The sequence below is a fragment of the Cucumis sativus genome, chromosome 7 (assembly GCF_000004075.3).
Source record: "Cucumis sativus cultivar 9930 chromosome 7, Cucumber_9930_V3, whole genome shotgun sequence".
In the NCBI taxonomy this organism is placed as follows: Eukaryota; Viridiplantae; Streptophyta; class Magnoliopsida; order Cucurbitales; family Cucurbitaceae; genus Cucumis; species Cucumis sativus.
The window spans coordinates 7,989,663-8,008,587 of record NC_026661.2 but is presented as its reverse complement, the minus strand read 5'-3'; the positions used below and the strand labels follow the sequence as shown (position 1 = coordinate 8,008,587).

Sequence of the window (18,925 nt, the reverse complement as noted above, 5' to 3'; positions counted from 1 at the left end):
CACAGTGAAATTAAAAACAATGTAATTTGTAAATATGTAACTTTCATTGACTATTGTCCCATTGTCACACTGTTGAGTGCTTGATTGATCTCAAAGTTGATTAGAGAAGTGCACTAGGCAACTGTGGCTGAGGTTTGAGTATTTTAAATGAATTTTGTAATTGTTAAGCGTATGTTTGAAATACATTTTCAAATGTTAAATTTAAAAGATAAAGTAAAGTAGTTAATATTAAAAGTGTTTAAATAGAGATGAATTAAAATAAAACATTTTTTTACATCCATTAAAATGGATATTAAAATTGATCTTTTTTTTTGTTTGAAAAGCAAATTTACAAAAAAATTACTATCATGTTCGTTAGTTGTTTATAATTTGATAATATATACGAATGGTCTCAAACATCTGATTCTTATTTATTTATTTGATGTTTAGTATTTTTCTTTCTTCTAATTTTATCATTTTTTGACATATTCAATAAGGGTATTTTGGTAATTGTGTAATGAACTATAATGTAATATTGGTATAAACTTTAATTCTCTTTGTCATATTGTCTAACCAACTATTATCTAGAGGTGTTAAATGTGGCATCAAAATATATAATATTAAAGGCAAAGGTTTGAGCTCTTATACCATATTGTAAAAAAAAATATATACAATAATACAAATTAAAATGCTTAAAAGAATGATTCACAAATAAAATACAATGAAATATCATTCCTCTTCTCAACACTTAAAACACTCAACACATATATAAGTTACAACATATAACAACACAAAAACGAACAACCAAGAAATTTAGTTGATATTGGTCCCAATATTCTAATAAACGAACATCAATAATCCCGATTTCTTTTGGTGTGAAGCCATGAGATTGAGTAATTTTGGCCAACACTCGTATTCTATGGGCTTAATTGCATTGTAAGAGATTAAACTTAATTTTCATTTATATCCATTTCGAAATTATAAATGCCCGAATATAATTGATACATGTACCGATTTGAGATAAAGATCTCCAACAATCGAATGTCGTGTCATCCAACTTAAGTCATGTTGCTATCTAGGCTCACTTCCATATCATCTTGATTTGCTTCTACGGTGGATGAAAAAGTCACAACTAAAAGAAAAATAAGAATAAATAGGTTTGCAGTGTAATTAATGTCATGAAAAAATTTGATTCTTAAAATTGATATATGAGAAGGAAATAATAAAGTTTTTGCGTTTGTGTCGATGTATTGTGTCATTTAAGATTCATACAAGAGAGTATTTTGTTTAGATTCTATATGAAGGATAAAAAATAAAGATATTTATCAAACCAAAGAAAACATACCTCATGAGTATTTCACAAGCTTCCCATCCTTATCAGAACGAGTTAAAAATGTGACATCAAAATATATATTATTAAAATTAAATGTTGGATCTCTTACACCATATTGTAAATAAATAAAAACAATAATAAAAATTAAAGTGCTTCAAAGAAAATACGATTCACAAATCATCAAATGAAGGAGGAAACAACGAGTTGTATCCCATCGAGAGCAAATTTACAATGAAGTGCGATAGAGTAAGAAAAGTGAAAAACATATCAAATGCTATCGATCGATGAGAGTCGAACTCAAGACCTCCCACATAAACTTATATCACAAATGCTATCGATAGATGGTATGTTATGAAATAAAATAGCTTTTAAATTAAATTGTTAAGGATGAGTTTGAAATACATTTTAAAATGTTTAATTTAAAAGTTAAATTGTATTTAACAACAAAACAAATTAAAATAGTTTTGACGTGTATTAAAAGTGTTTAAATAGAGATGAGTTTAGAAAAATATTTTTTTTTACGTCAATTAAGGGTTTGTTTGCGTTGCGTGTGAAAAAATGTTTTTTCTTAAGAATACATTTTCAAACGAACCTTTTTTGTAAAATGAATTTAAAATCTAAACACTTACATGTTTGATTTGATCTCTCTATAAATGTTTATATGCAAAACAAACATTTTGTAAATTAAGGGTTTCTATCATTGTGATTTATTTCATAGATGTTAATGCAAAGTATATTTTGTTAAGAGTAAGACATTTACAAATCTCTATATTTAAATATATATGAACATGTATTGAAAAAATACTCAAAGTATTTTTAAAAAATGATAAAATGAAAAATAGATAGTATAAATAAATATAAAATAATAAAAATAGATGATAGATATTTGGGAGGGAGTACTCTTAAACACAAAATAAACATTTATCTTAAAAATTTGTTGAAGGTGTTTTTTCTAAACTTATGTATTCAATTATCTCGTTTTTCTAAAAGTTATTTTAAACGAATGTAAAACACCTTAATTTATTTTAAAACGTGTTAAATTAAACACTTAAAATCAATCTTTCCGTTTATATGAATGGTTTCAAACATCAAATTATCATTTATGTTGTTTGATGTTTGGTATTTTCTAATTTTCTCATTTTTTGACATATTAAATAAGGGTATTTTGGTAATTATGTAATTAAATAGAATGTAACATTGGTAAACACTTCAATTCTCTTTGTCATAATGTTTGTCATATCGTTCGTATCCGGTAATGAACCATTATCAAGAGGTGTTAAATATGACATCAAAATATATATTATTAAAAGCAAAGGTTCGATCCCTTACACCATATTGTAAATAAAAGAATATAACAATAAAATTAACTTGCTTCAAATAAAAAATCATAATTCACACGAAGCATATCATTCATCACTTTAAACACTCAACACACATATAAGCTACGACATATAATAACACAAAAGCCTATAAATATTATTTTATTTAAAAAGATAAGTTTGGTTCTCAAGGAGCAACGCCACAAAGCTTAGTTGATATTGGTCGCAATATTGCAATAAATGAACATCAATAATCTCGACTTATTTTGATATGAAGCCCACGAGATTGAGCAAATTTGCAAACACTAACATTCTACAGGCTTAACTGCATTGCAACAGTTTAAACTTAATTTTAATTTATGACCATTTTGAAATAATGCTCGAATATCATTGATACACGTACCAATTTGAGATAGAGATCCCTAACAATCGATTCGAGATAGATGTGTTAAGCGTGACATCAAAGTATATGTTATTAAAAGCAAATGTTTGATCTCTTACGCTATACTATAAAAAAATAAAAACATATTTAGCCATGAAGCTTAGTTGACATTGATCTCAATATTAAAGTTAATGGACATCGATAATCTCAATTTATTTTGGTGTGAAGTCTATCAGATTCACAATTTTTGGCCAACATTCACGTTTTATAGTCTTAATTGTATTGCAACTGTTTAAATTTAATTTTCATTTACAGCTATTTCGAAATAATATTCAAATACCATTGATACATGTATCAATTTTAAGCAAAGATTTTCAACGGTTAATATAAGTTAGAGATGTTAAATGTGACATCAAAATATCGAAAATTTTGGCCAACATTCACGTTCTATAGTCTTAATTGCATTGCAACTGTTTCAAAATAATATTCAGATACCATTGATACATATATCGATTTTAAGCAAAGATTTTCCAATAGTCAATATAAGATAGAGATGTTAAATGTGACGTCTAAATATATATTACTAGAAGGTAAAATGGAGGTAAGAAAAAGTAAAACATACACAATATGCTCTCGTTGAGAGTCGAACTCAAGACCTCCCGCTTACTAAACGGGTGCTCTAACCAACTGAGCTACGAGAGCACATATGACATGATCCCTACAATTAAAAATACTAATAAAAAAGAAACAACACTCAAGCTCCATAAATTTATCTTTTTCCTATTCCTCTCTTCTTCAAAGAAATTGAATAAATATATTTTAAGACTCTACATGGTGCTTATATTCAAAATTATTTGTGAGTTAAATGGTTACACGGTGGAAAAAAAAGGGAAATTTAGAGATGTTTATAAGTTTGATTTTAAAAATTTAAATCACCACTTTATATATTTTTTTAAAGTAATTATAATTAATGATAATTTTAAAAATAATAATTAAGGATATAATAACATTTAAAAAAATTGTAAATATAACAAAACTATAGCTCATCAACTCGTATGGTTTATCAGTTAGACTTTTATCATTGATATTGATAAATTGTGCTATATTTATAAATTTTTTAAAATGTTTTTATATATTTAATTATTTTAAATTTAATTGTTAAATTGGTAACAATCAATCCTTTTAGGGGTCGTTTAGATTTGGACAACAATTTTTTAAAATATTTTTATAATTCTAACTCAATTTTCATAAATAAAAGCAAAATTTCAATTTCATCCAAAATTAACCATAATTTGTATTTTTAAACTTTTGAAAAGTGTACGAATATTTTTTAAACTTTAAAAAGTTTATAAATATTTTTTTATATTCATATATATTTTTTAATTTAACAAAAAATAAATTATAAAACTTTTAAATGGGTTATTTGCGCAAAAGTATGTGAAAAAACTCTCCAGCGTTGGTATAAAAGGAATTTTGCCGGGCGGCCTCTGTAATTATATGTTGACCAAGTCCTCCCGTTTGCCGTCTCAGGTGAACTGAGGAAAGCGGAAGAAGAAACTATGCATTACTGGGTGAAAGCTTCCCCCTCTGATTTCTCTGGAACTCTTCCTAAACCTCGCAGGCATTCATCTCTTTCTCTCTCTACGAATTCTCTTCGATTTTTTTTACAATCATTTTCATGGATTACTCCTCTGGAGTTTCAGTGGCCACTCCGCTGTTAACATCGGAAATTCGAAGATCGTCGTGTTTGGTGGCCTTGTCGACAAGAAATTTCTAAGCGATATCGCTGTTTACGACATCGGTACTTATGCTAGTTACTTTATCATTTACGGAATTATACTGTTCTGCTACTTTCTTCATCGACGTGTACTTAATTTTGGTCCGATATTTTGCATTATCATCATTTCCGTAGTCTGGTCGATCTTCTGTTTGTGTTTATTTTTAATAAGGATTGAAGTTGTATTTTGAGTAGTAAACACGTTTCTTAATCCGGTTTTTATGATTTTAATTTTTGTTGATATTGTAAATCGATATTATTGACTCCGGAGTTAAATTATTACGAGACGAGTTTCTGTATTGTTTATGCCTCACAACATTTCGATTATGGAGATTTATTCACTAGAATTTTTGCGATAGCTGTAGAGATCGGTTAGGACGAAGATTTGATGTAAAGGATAATGCAAGAAGAGAATGTATTCGTTAGTGTAGCTTCTAGGGTGAATTTCAAACCTGAGAAAAATTTGTAAGCTACTAAGCGATTCATTCATTCAGGATACATTTGTTGCAATGTTTGTCTGAAATTGGTTCAAGAAAAATTTTCTTCAAGGAAGCGAATGGACAGCTAATGAAGGTCGTTCCCAGTAGATAGGTAGCGAATGTCTTCATTTTACATTAGAGTTGCTTGGGAAAATCTTGACGTTAATAAACAAGCTGTAATTCACATTGAAATGGATATGCAGATATTTTCATTTGTGAAATGGATAGGCAGGCATTAGGTTCGATCATGTTTTGTTAAAGGATATCATCTCTAAAAAAGACCGAGATGTTGGTAGGGAATTTGTTAGAGTGAATAAATTAGAAAAATGCTCAATGAAATTTGCTGTGGAAGTAAATTTAGGTTGCTAGATTGAGGTCTTTAGGTTTTTTGTTTACTGCATGACATAGCTCATTTGAATGACAATTGATTGTGGTGGATTCTTATCTCTGCAGCAATCATGGTCCTATCGTATTCATGCTGATCAGATTTTAGAAAGAGGAAAATCTGTAATGGTTTTACTTTTATTCAATTCATTAAATCCTTTCTCTGATATTTACTGCAGAAAATAAATTATGGTTTCAGCCAGAATGCACTGGCAATGGCTCAGATGAACAAGTTGGTCCCAGCCCACGAGCTTTTCATATTGCTGTCGCAATTGATTGCCACATGTTTGTCTTTGGTGGACGTTTGGGTAGCAAAAGGTATTTGCCTCTAGTAGAAAAAAGTATAGGAAATATTTGTGCGCCTTAATTTTGGTGTACTGTTTAGTAATAAAATGGGGGCAATCATCTATATTTGACTCTAATTTGTAAATCCTTAATTTCCTGACTAATGTTTGAATTACTTTTTCTAAGAAACATAATCTTCTTATTAAAAGGCAAACAGCCACAAGATTATGGGGAAACAAGAAATCTTCTCCAGCCAAAAATGGGTGGAGACTACAAAAGTACTCTATAGGTTGTAATTTGTATCAATTGGAAAAGTAGTGGTTACAAAATTTTAAAATAAAGAGCTTCCAACAATAGACCAAAAAACGTACGAGCTCCAAAAATCAATGATATTCCACCCTGAAAAATCCTTCCAATATTTTCCCGCCAACTTTCCTTAACCAGGCTATAATTGGGCTGCCTTATTTCTGTTACAATGGTTTCCCAGGAATTTTGTGAGGCATGAGCTTTCCCGTCCTTCAGGTTTTTCTATATCTGGTATTGTACTTCTCTCTTCATCTATTGAAGATATAGGGTATTTTTCTGAGTTGAAACTACTATTGTGTGCTGTAACAGTCAATAAGAACCCCCATTTCCAGCTAACTAGCTACCTCCTTTTAACAACTACCATTCTTGGTATTCGCTTAATATTATTTATCCTTTATAGATGTGTATAACTTGTTATTGGTGATGTTTTTTCCTTATCCATTCTTGTTTCTCAGAATTTTACTTTGTCCTCAAGATGACTGAAATGTAGCGATACCTGGCCTTGGGCTGATCACAGCACTGAATCAATACTTCTAACTCTAAGGATGCATGTTGAGAGAAGGTTGAACCCTGAAAATGAAAGCAAGTTGTAGCATTTATTTGAAGTTGGAATAAAGTCAGGATGGAAATATACGAGAATAGAGAGTTGACTCTTAAAGAATTTATAACTTATGGTGTAGGAAGTAATAGTCAGTCTACGATTTTTTTTAATCAAATAATTTATTTTAACTTTTATTTGTACTTAATTACTTTATTTTAAAAAATTAATAATTTTACTAAAAAGTAAATTAGTGATTTTGGATGCATTTGTATCGATCCACTTGCATGGTTCAAAAACCTCTTGCATGATCCAGTTTGTTCCTCTAGGATGAAAAGAGTTTGCATTTCTTATTAATAAAAAAATTGGAGCTAAACATGGAATACTTTATTATATGTGTTAGTCCTATATTCAAAACTACTCTTGATTCATGTTCTAATTTTCAGATGACTTATACTGATACTGATATTGTACATGTAGGATGGGTGATTTCTGGGTTCTAGACACTGGTAAGGTTCTCTATCCTATTAAATATTTTGATTGTAATGGATAGAAATTGCTTATGTTTGAAGCATAACGATGTTTTCTATCATTTGGCTCTCTCGTGTCTTCAAGATATCTGGCAATGGTCTGAGCTAACTAGTTTTGGTGATTTGCCTTCACCAAGGGACTTTGCCGCAGCCTCATCTTTTGGAAACCGGAAAATTGTCATGTGAGTATTAGTATTTCCATTCTTCTTGGGGGTTACTAATTTCTTTTATATCCTAATTCAAATCTACATAAATTGTGTGCAGGTATGGGGGTGGGATGGTAAGAAGTGGTTGTCAGATGTATATGTCCTAGACACAAGTAAGTTCTGTGGTGTCTGCTTCTTAGTTTCTTTTCTTTTCTTTTCTTTTATTTGTTGTTTCATAATTTTTTCTCCTTTTTGCTATTAGACGTCTTATTTTAAGTTATTGTATAATTATTCTCTAAGTTTGTCTTTTTCTTCTTCTGTTTTTTTTTTTTTTTTGGGGGGGGGGGGGGGGATACGCAGTGTCACTTGAATGGACTGAACTTTCAGTTTCTGGATCACTGCCTCCTCCAAGATGTGGCCATACTGCAACTATGCTTGAGAAAAGGTTGCTTGTCTATGGTGGAAGAGGTATGTTCACATGTAATACTTTCTCTACAAATGAGTTTTCAAAACGACATTCTCTCTCTCTCCCTCTCTTTTATTTATTTATTTATAGAAACAACAATTTTTATTGAGATAGAACATTTTCCTCTATTAATTACCATTAGCATGAGTACCATGGTCCAGTGATGAATATATTTTCTTTCTCCTTGATCTTAGAAACGATTGGCAGAAAAATGAATTTTGAACATAGAAAAGAAAAAATGGAGAAAGATTTGTTATGACATTGAGTGTTGCAAGTAATTTTGAAGCACTTGATTTGTTTTCCCCCCTCATATTTGGTTTTTTAGCTAGCTTGGTTTTTCCATGCTAGTAACGTTTAAGTTTTGCAAAATATAATAGATATGAAACCTGTAAAGTGAAGGGTTTTTAGAAAAAATAAAATCTGGACCTTTTCAATTGATTTATTCTTTTAGTATGGTAATGGTCATAAATGAGTCGAAGCATTTTTGATAGGGCTTTGGCATTATTTGCGTTGTCTAGGCTTCTCTTTGAATGTCTAGCTGCAATTGTTGGATCTATTATGATCAATTCTTTTTTTTTTTCTTTTTGTTATGCTGCTCAAATTTAAAACAATGCTTGCTGTTTTTAATCATCTTAACCAAGGGTTGAAAGTATGTAAACTGGGAAAATCACTATTTTATGCTATAGCTGTGCTAGATTGAAAACCCTTTTCTTATTTTAGTATGATACCTTATCTATAGTTGACTAATCTTGTTTCATCATTTTGAACGTGGTTCTGTAAGTTTGCATTTTTCTATTAAGCTAATTGACCCTTTTGAATTGATAGGAGGTGGTGGGCCAATACTGGGCGACTTATGGGCTCTAAAAGGACTAATTGAAGAAGGTCAGTAGATGGTTGCTTTTTATTTTATTTTATTTATTTATTTATTTTATAATAAATGTATATGTATATATATATTATAAGTATATAACCTCATCGAAGAGAAGTTTTCTGCTTTTATTGTCTCAAGTTCCATCATTGTTCTTTTAAGGCCATTTAAATCTGAGAAATAAAGTTATTTTTCAGATCTTGCTGATAATATTATACTATTGTTTCAAGGGTATTGAAACATGTTTGAAGGTAACGACGAGTGATTTACCGTAAAGATATATGAGCTATGATTTGTTTTTTCCTGCGTTCATTATGAAGCTATGACTTCCTTTTCATGGTTACAAGGAGCAATTTCAAGTTGTGGATCCTTGGATTCATTTTAAGGATACCGCATCCTACTTTTTTGTAGTTTGTTGAATACCTTTTTTTTTTTGTTTTCTTGTCCCAAATATAGATACGTATGTGTTAACTTTTTGTTTCTCAGCTTTAACGTGTCTATAGACTAAACACCATTGTAGGACATTTTAGATACATGGAAGGATGAAACACTATTAGAGCAGCATTGTTGTCTGCTTGGTTTGCTTGTTTGTAAACTATTTTGTGTGAGGTCAAGAAGTTCAGGCTCTATGGTTTCATATGGAATTTCTTTTCTGAGGCCCTGTATGTTTGCCTTTTTTAACCAGCTCATTCAATGTTTCTTGGTTTTGTGATAGAGAATGAAAGCCCTGGATGGACTCAGTTGAAGCTTCCAGGTCAAGGTCCTTCTCCCCGTTGTGGCCATACCATTACATCAAGTGGACATTATGTAATTACATTTTACAGAATTTTTGTCCTTTTTCTTCTTTGTACTTCACTTTGAAAAGCTGATATTTCAAGCTTCATCAGAAATGAAAATGGTTAATGAGCGGTCAGGTTGTAAACTTCTATTGGTGGCTAGTATATCATCTTTTATCCCAAATGGGATTAAGAAAAAAGTCTGGTGCGTTGGAGTTTTTGTAGTGAACAAAATGGTTTCAAGAAAGACAATTTACTCAAAATGAAATAGACGCGAAAGAGCAAGATAGAGATATGTTGTTTTGAATATAGAAAAAGAAAAAGAGAATATACTTCTTTTACTATTAGTTTTAAACAAGCTTCCAGACCAAGATATAGTGTGTCGATCCATGAATCTTCCTCGTACTCGAATGTTTGACTGGCTAAATGTTAATGGGAATCCTCAATGTTACTATGGCTTCATAACTGGAGATCGAAAATGCCAAAAATCTTTAACTCGATGAGATGACGTTGATGACGTTGAGATTTTATTTTCGCTATTAATTGTTACTCAGTTATCTTCCACTCTTCCTGTAACGCATTACATCATTTTACAAGGCTATCATAATTTCCCTTAAAGTATTTCGCTCTTTCATTGCTATTTGAATTGGATATAACCCCCTTCTTGTCTTTGCAGCTACTGTTATTTGGAGGACATGGGACTGGTGGTTGGCTTAGTCGCTATGACGTTTACCACAATGATTGCATTGTGTTGGACAGGGGTGAGTGCATCAATACCTCCTTATGCTGCTAAAAGATAAGCTCTTCGATGGTTTTTATGCTCCCTCATAAAGATGGTGAGGTGGGGAAAGAGGTGAATTAGATACTCGGTTATCTTTTAGTTTAGGACTCCAAATTTGTAAAAGTAATGAAAGAAGTATCAAGAAGAACAGGTTGCCTCCATTAAACCCAAAACTTGTCAAACTTTCCTGATATGCTTAATTGTCCATCTTTGCTTCATCTATTGAATTGTTTGCCGTGCAGTTGTGAATAGCATTTTTCTTTGAAATGCAGTAACTCTCAGTGGAAACGCGTTGCCTACTGGAAATGAAGCTCCTTCAGCACGAGCATACCATTCAATGAACTGTATTGGATCACGTCATTTGTTATTTGGTGGTTTTGATGGGAAATCGACCTTTGGTGATTTGTGGTGGTTAGTTACTGAAGGTATTTAATTTATTTTCAGAAAGCCGTTCATTGAATCTTGTCTGCATTGTTCCTTTATTGAAATGTTTGAAGTGTTTTATCACTTTTATGCTCCTTAGATGGTCTCTTAATTTGTATTTTCCTCTGCTAACTGAGAGAAAGTATGGATTGAAGTGTCCCTTCGAACTAGGGAAGTACAAGTGAAATAGCTCATGATTGATTATCGTGTAATTTTCTGTTTGTTGGCGTATTAGTTTAAAAGTCCTTTAATGTATATTGTGTCTTACAGAGGACCCCATTGTAAAGAGGTTGTTTTCCACATCATCCAACGATCTCCCTCAAAATAAGACTTGACATCATTGAGCAAAGATTCCAATTCTGCACACGAGGTATTGGGACAAAGCCTCTCACTTAATGGACGAATAGCTTATGTGCAGCCTTAGTTCGAATAGGTGCATTTGTGATATAAGTTTAGTGAGAACTTAACTCTTCTATTATTACGGAGAAAAATGACATAGGTAACGAGAGAATACATACTCTTTACTAGGAGAGAAATATTAAAACAACACAATTGGAAATAGATAGCAACCATTAGTCAAAATTCTTGTTTCTCTCTGATAATCATAATCGTAAACCTGTCTAAATATTCTTAATATGTTAATATTCTCATGCAAAATCATTTCCAGTATATTTTATCCACAAAACCACAGAGCGTTTGAAGTTGCTCGGACTGGGATAATTTTTTCTTTCTGGGTGCCCCTCCCTAAAGTTTTCCTACATGGCGAAGATCTAGTTAGAATGAACTCATGAGGAATCCTATAACCCAAACTTATTGCAAAATCACTGTCAGGAAACCTTGAAATAAAAAAATTATCGCAAAATCACAGTAAGAATGACATTAAGTGCAGTATTTTGTGTAGGCTTTGCATAGCAAACCTTGAAATAAAAAAATTTACAGAAAGTTTAAGGCATATGTAATTGGTTATGCTTATTGTTTGTAGTCTTGATAGTGAATTACTAGCTGTTACCAATGAGGGTTGATTCCCTTATCCTCTAGCTATTTGATATACCTCCCCGTTATCAATTGGAAATTTTTCTCAAAAAAGAACAAAAGAAAATGAACATTCTCTTATAGAAAAGGTAAACAAAAGCAGCAGGATTTCAAATGAATAAATTAATAGTACCGAAGAATCTCAGATCACTATCAGTTGCTGTTTTCTTCCTATTTGGCCTCACATTAACAATTACTCACTACTATTATGTTTTATCCTTACCTACACCAAGAATTGTTTCCTGTTGGTATTTTTGTAATACATTTCATGTTATTCTAAACAGGATTCTCACGAGAGGCATAATGCAGTAGTAGAGTTGGGAAAGAGTTTGGGGATTACCATCTCATTCTCAAATCCGGGTCTTCCAGTTGTAGACGAGATGGATGATAAAGAGTTCCTTAATTTAGCATACAGTTTAAGTGAAGTTAAACCTTCTATCTCTGGACGTGCTACGCATATTGAGGTGAGTTGAAAAATTTCGATGCATGATCATCAAAGTAGGAAATCTGACAGTTTTTTTTTTTTTTGTGTGTGTGTGTGTGTGTGTCTTTCTGTGGAAGGCCATCGAGGCACTACGGAGCCATTGGAGGAATTCTAATCCTAGGTTAATTCCACTGAAAGAGCTTGGGCCATTACTTCGTGATTACCAGCGCTTGATCACTCATAATTATTTGTATTTGTTTAAGAAGACTTGGCATTATCAGATCCTATCAAATCATACAGGAGTTGTGTCTCTTTCTATTTAGTTTAAAATCTCATTATATGTGCGCCGGCATTGATTAATTTGACTTCTACTGGTATCCATTTTTTTGTTGACGTCTAGAATTAGCTGTGGGGTCTCTGTCCCATAAAGTAATTATCACTTTAACGCTATTATGGTTTTTCCGAGATATAGTCACAAATCTGGTTTAGGTTACTTGGTAGTTCAACTGATTGTAACATGCTGTCAAATTGAATGCATAACATTTGGTCGTTTGTTTCATCACTGGTGTGAAAGCACAAACGCGCCTCCTAGTTATATTTTCATGCTAATAATTGCCTTTGGTCATTGTTTAATTTATGTTGAAAATGACAGTGCAAACGATGGGCCTCGGTCAGAATTCATTAGTACCAGTCTTCCTGGAAAGGATGCATATCAATTCTACCATATTAATGACTTCCGTCAGGTATGAAAAGTATTGTTAGAAGTGGTTTATCTTATTTCCTTATCATCGTGCTATCTTTTCTGGTATACTTCAACTCAGATCCAATACAACACTGTTAGATATTCGTAGGTATAGCGAATGGTTCTCAAACTTCTCCAATCCATTGGAATTTCGCCTGTGGTCTTGGCCTCGAGCTCTGTCTAAATTCTCTTCCCTTCTCAGTTGGTATAAAAAGAGCTATGAAGTCGGAGGCTGTTTCGTCAACATGACTTTCACTTCCAAATTACAAGACAAGAATGTTTAAACAACTTGGAAGTTAGACTTCAAATTCTACCAAACCTTAGGTTGGGACGCACTCTGTCAAAATATTTCCAGCCTTCCCCCTGCCACCCACTCCAATATACCACTGTTTGGTTTTCTTGATAGGTGTAGGGAATAGCTCTTAAAATTCTCCAATACAATGGACTTTTGCTAGTCTTGCCTCGAGCTCTACGTGTAGATTCTTTTTATTTTCTCAGTTAGTATAAAGATATGAGCTATGAAGTTAAATTAACAGGTATTGTTCATAAATCAAGTGACTGAAACGGACTCTAACTTGACTTTAATTGTACAAAATTATTGGTTTCTAAGCATTTACACCTCACACAATTCCTACTAGTATTTGTTTCTTCTGATTCTATCCAAGTTTGTTGTGCAAACTCTTTTTTACCACTGAATTTGTAGTCATAGTATATCTTATTTTTATTCTTAAATTCACAGTTACGTATGGACGATATCCCTAAGCTTTTGGCAGAGTACAAAAGCTTCGTCTACCTGACTGATGGTTTCTCTAACGTATTTTGTAAGTCATCCTTCGTTCATATGATTTGAGAGCCTTTTCAGCCTGAATGTGGTCCGTGTCATCATATCCTTTTATCCAGCCCATGATTTAAGGTCTCAATTTCTCACTAAATGCTTAATGGATTGTTTAAAAGAAGGAGAAAAAAATTGATAGTTCTTTTTTCTTCAATATCTTTGCATATTTTTTTGTATGCCTATGGACCATCCGATTAATTTGCTTGGGGCAGAGAAAAACTTTATCCTTACACTCATTCATCCATCCTGGGCTTTTTATTTAAATAAAATTTTATCCTTGCACTCACCCATCCATCATCCATCCTTGAATCCTTATCCAATTTTTTTTTTTAAAAAAACAAGTTTTAAAATACTACTTTTATTTTAGTTTTCAAAACTTAGCATGTATCCTGAAAAATTGTTAGAAATGTAGATGATAAAACATAGAAACTCATATCAAATATCAAATAGTGTTTTGGGGATTTTAAAAGTTATGCCTATGAACACTATGCCAGTTGCTATGAGGTTCTTTATTTTGTTATTTACTCTTTATAAATGTTCTTCAAAATTCCAATTATGTTGTGACAATTTTATGAATCTGGAACTTTGTGTCCTCATATACATACAAGTGCTACTTGAGCTAAGTTTTTGTTAGTTTAGTATCATGTTGTCACGTCATGACAATTGGAAGGAAAAATAATAACTTTTAGAATTTGTAGTTGACTGAAAATTCAAATCTTTCAAAGACCAAAGACCGAGCTAGTCGATGTGGATAACGATATTTACGATATTGTTGATACTAATTATGATATTGAATAGAGCACTCTCTGCTAGTCTTTCATAGTGAAATATAATAGCCTCAATGTTTATCATTAAACACTTTAAAATACAAACTTAAAAACAATGACAAGAAACAATTATACTCATTCATATATTCCTTCTTCGTTTAATGTACTCATCGTTCAGTTCATTGATTCTATATTCTTATTCAATTCCTCGAGCTTTTTCATCCTCCATTTCTCACTCTGCCCCAACAGCTGATAAGATCATGACCATATGCACAAATGGATAATTTAAGAAAATATTTTTGTTGCCAATAAAATATAGGAAAATTTACAAATGATTTTATAGAATTATATACCTCCATTAGTGTAGCGAGCAGCTGAGCTTTCTCATTGCTTTTTTCGTTGAATATATCCTGGACTTCCTTGTATTCTTTTTCCTGTTAGAAAAAAAAAAAAAATCAACTTCTATCTTCCTTTAATACCTGAAACTTGCGTTATAAAATCAATAGAAATCTAGCTTTGAAAAAATTAGACAAATGAAGACGAAATCTTGATAAGAAATCAAAGAATTATTTTCATTGAGGAAGAAGCAGCACCTTCTTTGGCAGATCTGTCCCAGAGATTTCAGTTCTCTCTTGACTGTGTCAATTCTTTTTGCACATTACCAACTTCCTTACCATTGGATCTCCCATTACCTCCAGTCCTTGATCATCCACAACATTGGTTATGTTCCATGTATTTTTTTAAAAAAATGCATATTTCTTTCTACATTGGAGATTTTATTTCATATCCGAGAACTCAAAATTCAATTCTATGATAATTGTTGTTTTTTTTAATTAGGGTTGAAATTTTAATTTAGTTCTCGTATCTTTTAATGTGTTCAGTTCATGTTCACTTAAATGTTTAAATTTAGTTCATGACTATTGATTAATCTAACAATTAGTCTACATGGTTAGTTTTTTTTTAAAAAAAATCCCTTTTCAGTCTTCCATAAATTTTGGAAAGAGTACCCAAATGAAAAGTGTAATTATAGTTTTACAGAATCTCATGAAAATTAACACGAACTTGGATGTTCAAACTAAACTATAAATACATTAATCTAGATTCTAATGTTTCCCTATCTTTTTCTTTGTGGATAGCTCTTGGTGTTTCCCATATATCTTTTTTATCCACTTTGTAAAAAGTTAGTTTCATATTTCCACTTAATGTGTTTGAATTTAAAATGAAGAAGATTGAAATTTTATAATGAACTGAGAAAAAGGAGGAGACGAATTTTGGTGATAATTCCGAAATTCGAGTTCTTTTTTCCACTCTCGTTACAGTTATTATTCCAGGAACAAATTTTGTTGATCCTATTGATTTCAAGTCGTCTTTTTTTTTTCTTTTCAAAATCATGAACCTTTTGTCATACATAAGACTAATTCTTTTGTTCTTCATAAATAAATTAACTCAAATCAATATAAGAATTTACATTATAATTCTGCGATCAAAAGAGGCTAAAACCTTGTACTCTGTTTACATGCGTTTCGTGAAAGATTAATTATAAAACTTACTTCCCAAATTTGTGCCAACCGTTTGGCTTCTTCCTCTGCACGGGTTAACTGAAGTTCAACCTTCTCTTTTACTTCCATTTTCTTCCTTCAATCTCCTTCTCTAGCTTGCAATGTAGATACGGTGAGCTTAGACACCGTTTCATCTTCGTTCCGATCATTACTTCCTTCCAATAGAACTCTATCCTCGTTTCCTCCGCCTCCGTTCTTACTCGTCATAATTTTCTGTTTTCTTATAAATTTCGTCTGCTAATCAATGATCTTTCTTTTCCACAGCTCCTCGGAAAGCAAGCCTATTTCTTCTTTATACATGTTTGCTTTGGTGATATTGATCGGTCTGGTTGTGGGCTTTTAGATGGCCAGAGCTTTTCACCTTTTGCTTTTGCTTTAAAACTTTCTTTCCAATGCACTCTCTCTGTAACTACAGGTTTTTTTTTCTTGGAAAATGTTTGAAAGGGATTACACATATGAAATACCCTGAGAATGTCTGAATATTTCTTCCCTTTTTAAATTTGTTTTAGAGGGATGTCAGTGGGCAATTATATCTCTAGAAAAAGGAGAAATTTAGCCAAATTTAAATTTCTATCACAAATTACCATATTGTTTGCTCAATACATTAATTAATTGTTTTTTTTCTCTCTATCTCAAACAAAAGTTGGAGATTTGAAGCTACTATGAGGGATGTATTTTTTTTTAAATTCTTTTTGGTAAGTATTTGCCAAAGATCTTATGAGCTAAGATCTTGTTGAGGTTAGTTGGCATGGATTAAATTTTAGTTTTTCTGTGTTAAAATGAAAAACTCTATTCTCTCCACTCTTTAATTGTATTATCATGAATTTATTATATTGTTGGTCTCTCTGCCCTAAGTGGTTAGGTTGTCAAAATTGAAGGGAAAGCTTTCCCCACCTGGCCGAGAAATTAAATAAGAATCCTTCTGATTGGTGATTGAGCCAAAATATTGCTTCAAGCAAGAAAAAGACGTTGTTCTTGCTTTACATTCTCGGGCAACGTTTAAATTAAGGTTATAGTTGGAATTGACTTGTCAAAGCATTTCAAATGCTTCAAAATGCCATTTTTAAGCACTTAAATGTGAAGTGCCCATTTTATTGACCACATTGGACTTCTTGTTGATTGTTTGACTAGAAAAGTTTGATCAAACAAAATCTATTAATTTACTTAAAAACAAGGTTAGACTTCAAAGCATATACTTTCTTATTTATTTGTAGAGATAGTTGCGACTATAACAATTATGTATAATGAATTAGTAGATACAACATAATGTAAAAGAATTTTCAAATATTTTAAAATTTTGAAGTCTATTCATGATAAACATAATGTAAAAGAATTTTCAAATATTTCAAAATTTTGAAGTCTATTAATGATAAACAATATCGATGATAGGAGTTTAACATTGGTAATAGTTAATTAGCAATATAGATACATCATAATATAATAAATTCTGCAAATATTTCAAAATCTTGATTCGGGTTTTGAAGTTTGTTCAGGATAAACAATATCACTAATCTAAAAAAGGCTGCCCAGTCTACGTTTCTTTCTTCTTAGCTTCAATCGTATATGATGATTGATTTTGACCACGGGAGTAGGATTTCCTGTGCTCTTCTAGACCAACATTCCTTTTTGTCTTCATTTTATTTTATTGCTTCTAAAGTGGGAGAAAAATACATGAAAGGAATAATGTAATTTAGGGTAAAAGATATCTGGAAATTCAAAAAAAAAAAAAAACCAACTTTCATCCATATCACGAGGAGACCATAGCCATAAGCAAATGGCATATGAATTGTTTACATCAATAATAACTTTCTTTATTTTCTTTTCTTCTTCTTCTTCTATTTTACTGTTATTTAAAATTTTGGTAGAGACATTCATATAAAGAGAGTGAGAGAAATAAATAGCCCCAAAAATCACAAGGAAATGGGAAAACTAATAATGTGAAAATAAATAAATATTCTTCGGCATTAAAAAGCGAGAAGGAAAGTTGAAAAATAGTGGCCTAAAGGCATCACATCTGGGCCTATCATTTCTGGTCCAGCCCACTATCTCGACTCTCGAGCATTATTTTCATATCATAATGGAATGAAACCAGCCTTAAAAAAAATAAAAAATATTTATAAATAAGTATAATATCATGATCTATTTGTAATACCATCACGAGTCACAACAAACTAAGATAGATTATTATATGTGTTTATCATGATATTAATCAACAATTATAATAGTCTATTTTGATTTATAACGGTTCATCATAGCACACACTCACCTGTTACTTAGTTAAACTTTAAAATAATGAAATCAAATTAGATTTAGTACTATATCTATAAGTTAAATTTAAGCTTTTAAAATTGTTGGAATTGAAAAGATAAAATAAAATCACAATGAAATATAAGATTAAATCATAATTTTGAGATGACAAGAAATACAAAGATATATTTGAATGACCATGAACATCAATTTAAAATTATATTATAACTCTTGAGTTATAGTTTATGAATTATAATATATTTATAGTTAAATATTATAATTTGCAAGAACTTCATTTTGTATTAAAAAAGGTTAATTCAATACTAAAAATTAAGAGTGACTAAATGATCCCTTAAAAAAAAGGAACGAAAGGTTTTATTATTATTTGGAATTGCTATGAAATATAAGAAAAAAATTATTTACAAAATATACCATTTTGTTTCAATATTTTTCTATTTTTGGACATCTCTCCTTTTTCTCGAAATAAATGAATTTGAATTAAAGACAAATTAGGTAGTAGTAATTGTCTCCCTTCTTCCTTATTGGT

At 31.1% G+C, this 18,925-nt stretch overlaps 1 protein-coding gene, 1 long non-coding RNA gene, 1 other non-coding gene and 1 pseudogene across 7 annotated transcripts; 2 read left to right on the top strand and 2 right to left on the bottom strand.

Moving 5' to 3' along the window:
- Positions 1-3,641: 3,641 nt before the first annotated feature.
- Positions 3,642-3,715, bottom strand: TRNAT-AGU. The gene has a single exon. It is a non-coding gene; the product is annotated as a tRNA-Thr (tRNA).
- A 740-nt stretch (positions 3,716-4,455) lies between these two features.
- On the top strand, positions 4,456-10,469 carry LOC116405163 (annotated as a pseudogene).
- A 171-nt stretch (positions 10,470-10,640) lies between these two features.
- Positions 10,641-16,791, top strand: LOC116405162 (protein GLUTELIN PRECURSOR ACCUMULATION 3-like). Of its 5 annotated transcripts, XM_031888953.1 has the most exons (7): positions 10,641-10,774; positions 11,043-11,142; positions 12,089-12,268; positions 12,366-12,478; positions 12,881-12,971; positions 13,710-13,791; positions 16,396-16,791. In XM_031888953.1, exons 3-7 carry the CDS (start codon positions 12,185-12,187, stop codon positions 16,443-16,445), a joined length of 420 nt encoding a protein of 139 aa, XP_031744813.1. In that variant the 5' UTR covers positions 10,641-10,774; positions 11,043-11,142; positions 12,089-12,184; the 3' UTR covers positions 16,446-16,791. The 5 variants fall into 5 exon arrangements, 4 of the variants coding, with proteins under 4 accessions (XP_031744813.1, XP_031744810.1, XP_031744812.1 ...); XR_004218298.1 differs by lacking the exons at positions 13,710-13,791; positions 16,396-16,791 and adding an exon at positions 13,080-13,336; XM_031888950.1 differs by lacking the exon at positions 13,710-13,791.
- On the bottom strand, positions 14,689-15,106 carry LOC116405164. Its single transcript, XR_004218299.1, has 2 exons — positions 14,926-15,106; positions 14,689-14,821 (listed from the first exon to the last, which is right to left on the bottom strand). It is a non-coding gene; the product is annotated as an uncharacterized LOC116405164 (long non-coding RNA).
- Positions 16,792-18,925: the final 2,134 nt, after the last annotated feature.

Coding starts and splice junctions, on each gene's coding strand:
- LOC116405162 (XM_031888951.1), top strand. CDS start 12,185: ATGGATGATAAAGAGTTCCTTAATTTAGCATACAGTTTAAGTGAAGTT. Junction 12,479..12,880: donor TTGATCACTCATAATTATTT/GTATTTGTTTAA, acceptor TGAAAATGACAG/TGCAAACGATGGGCCTCGGT. Junction 12,972..16,395: donor ATATTAATGACTTCCGTCAG/GTATGAAAAGTA, acceptor TCTTTTCCACAG/CTCCTCGGAAAGCAAGCCTA.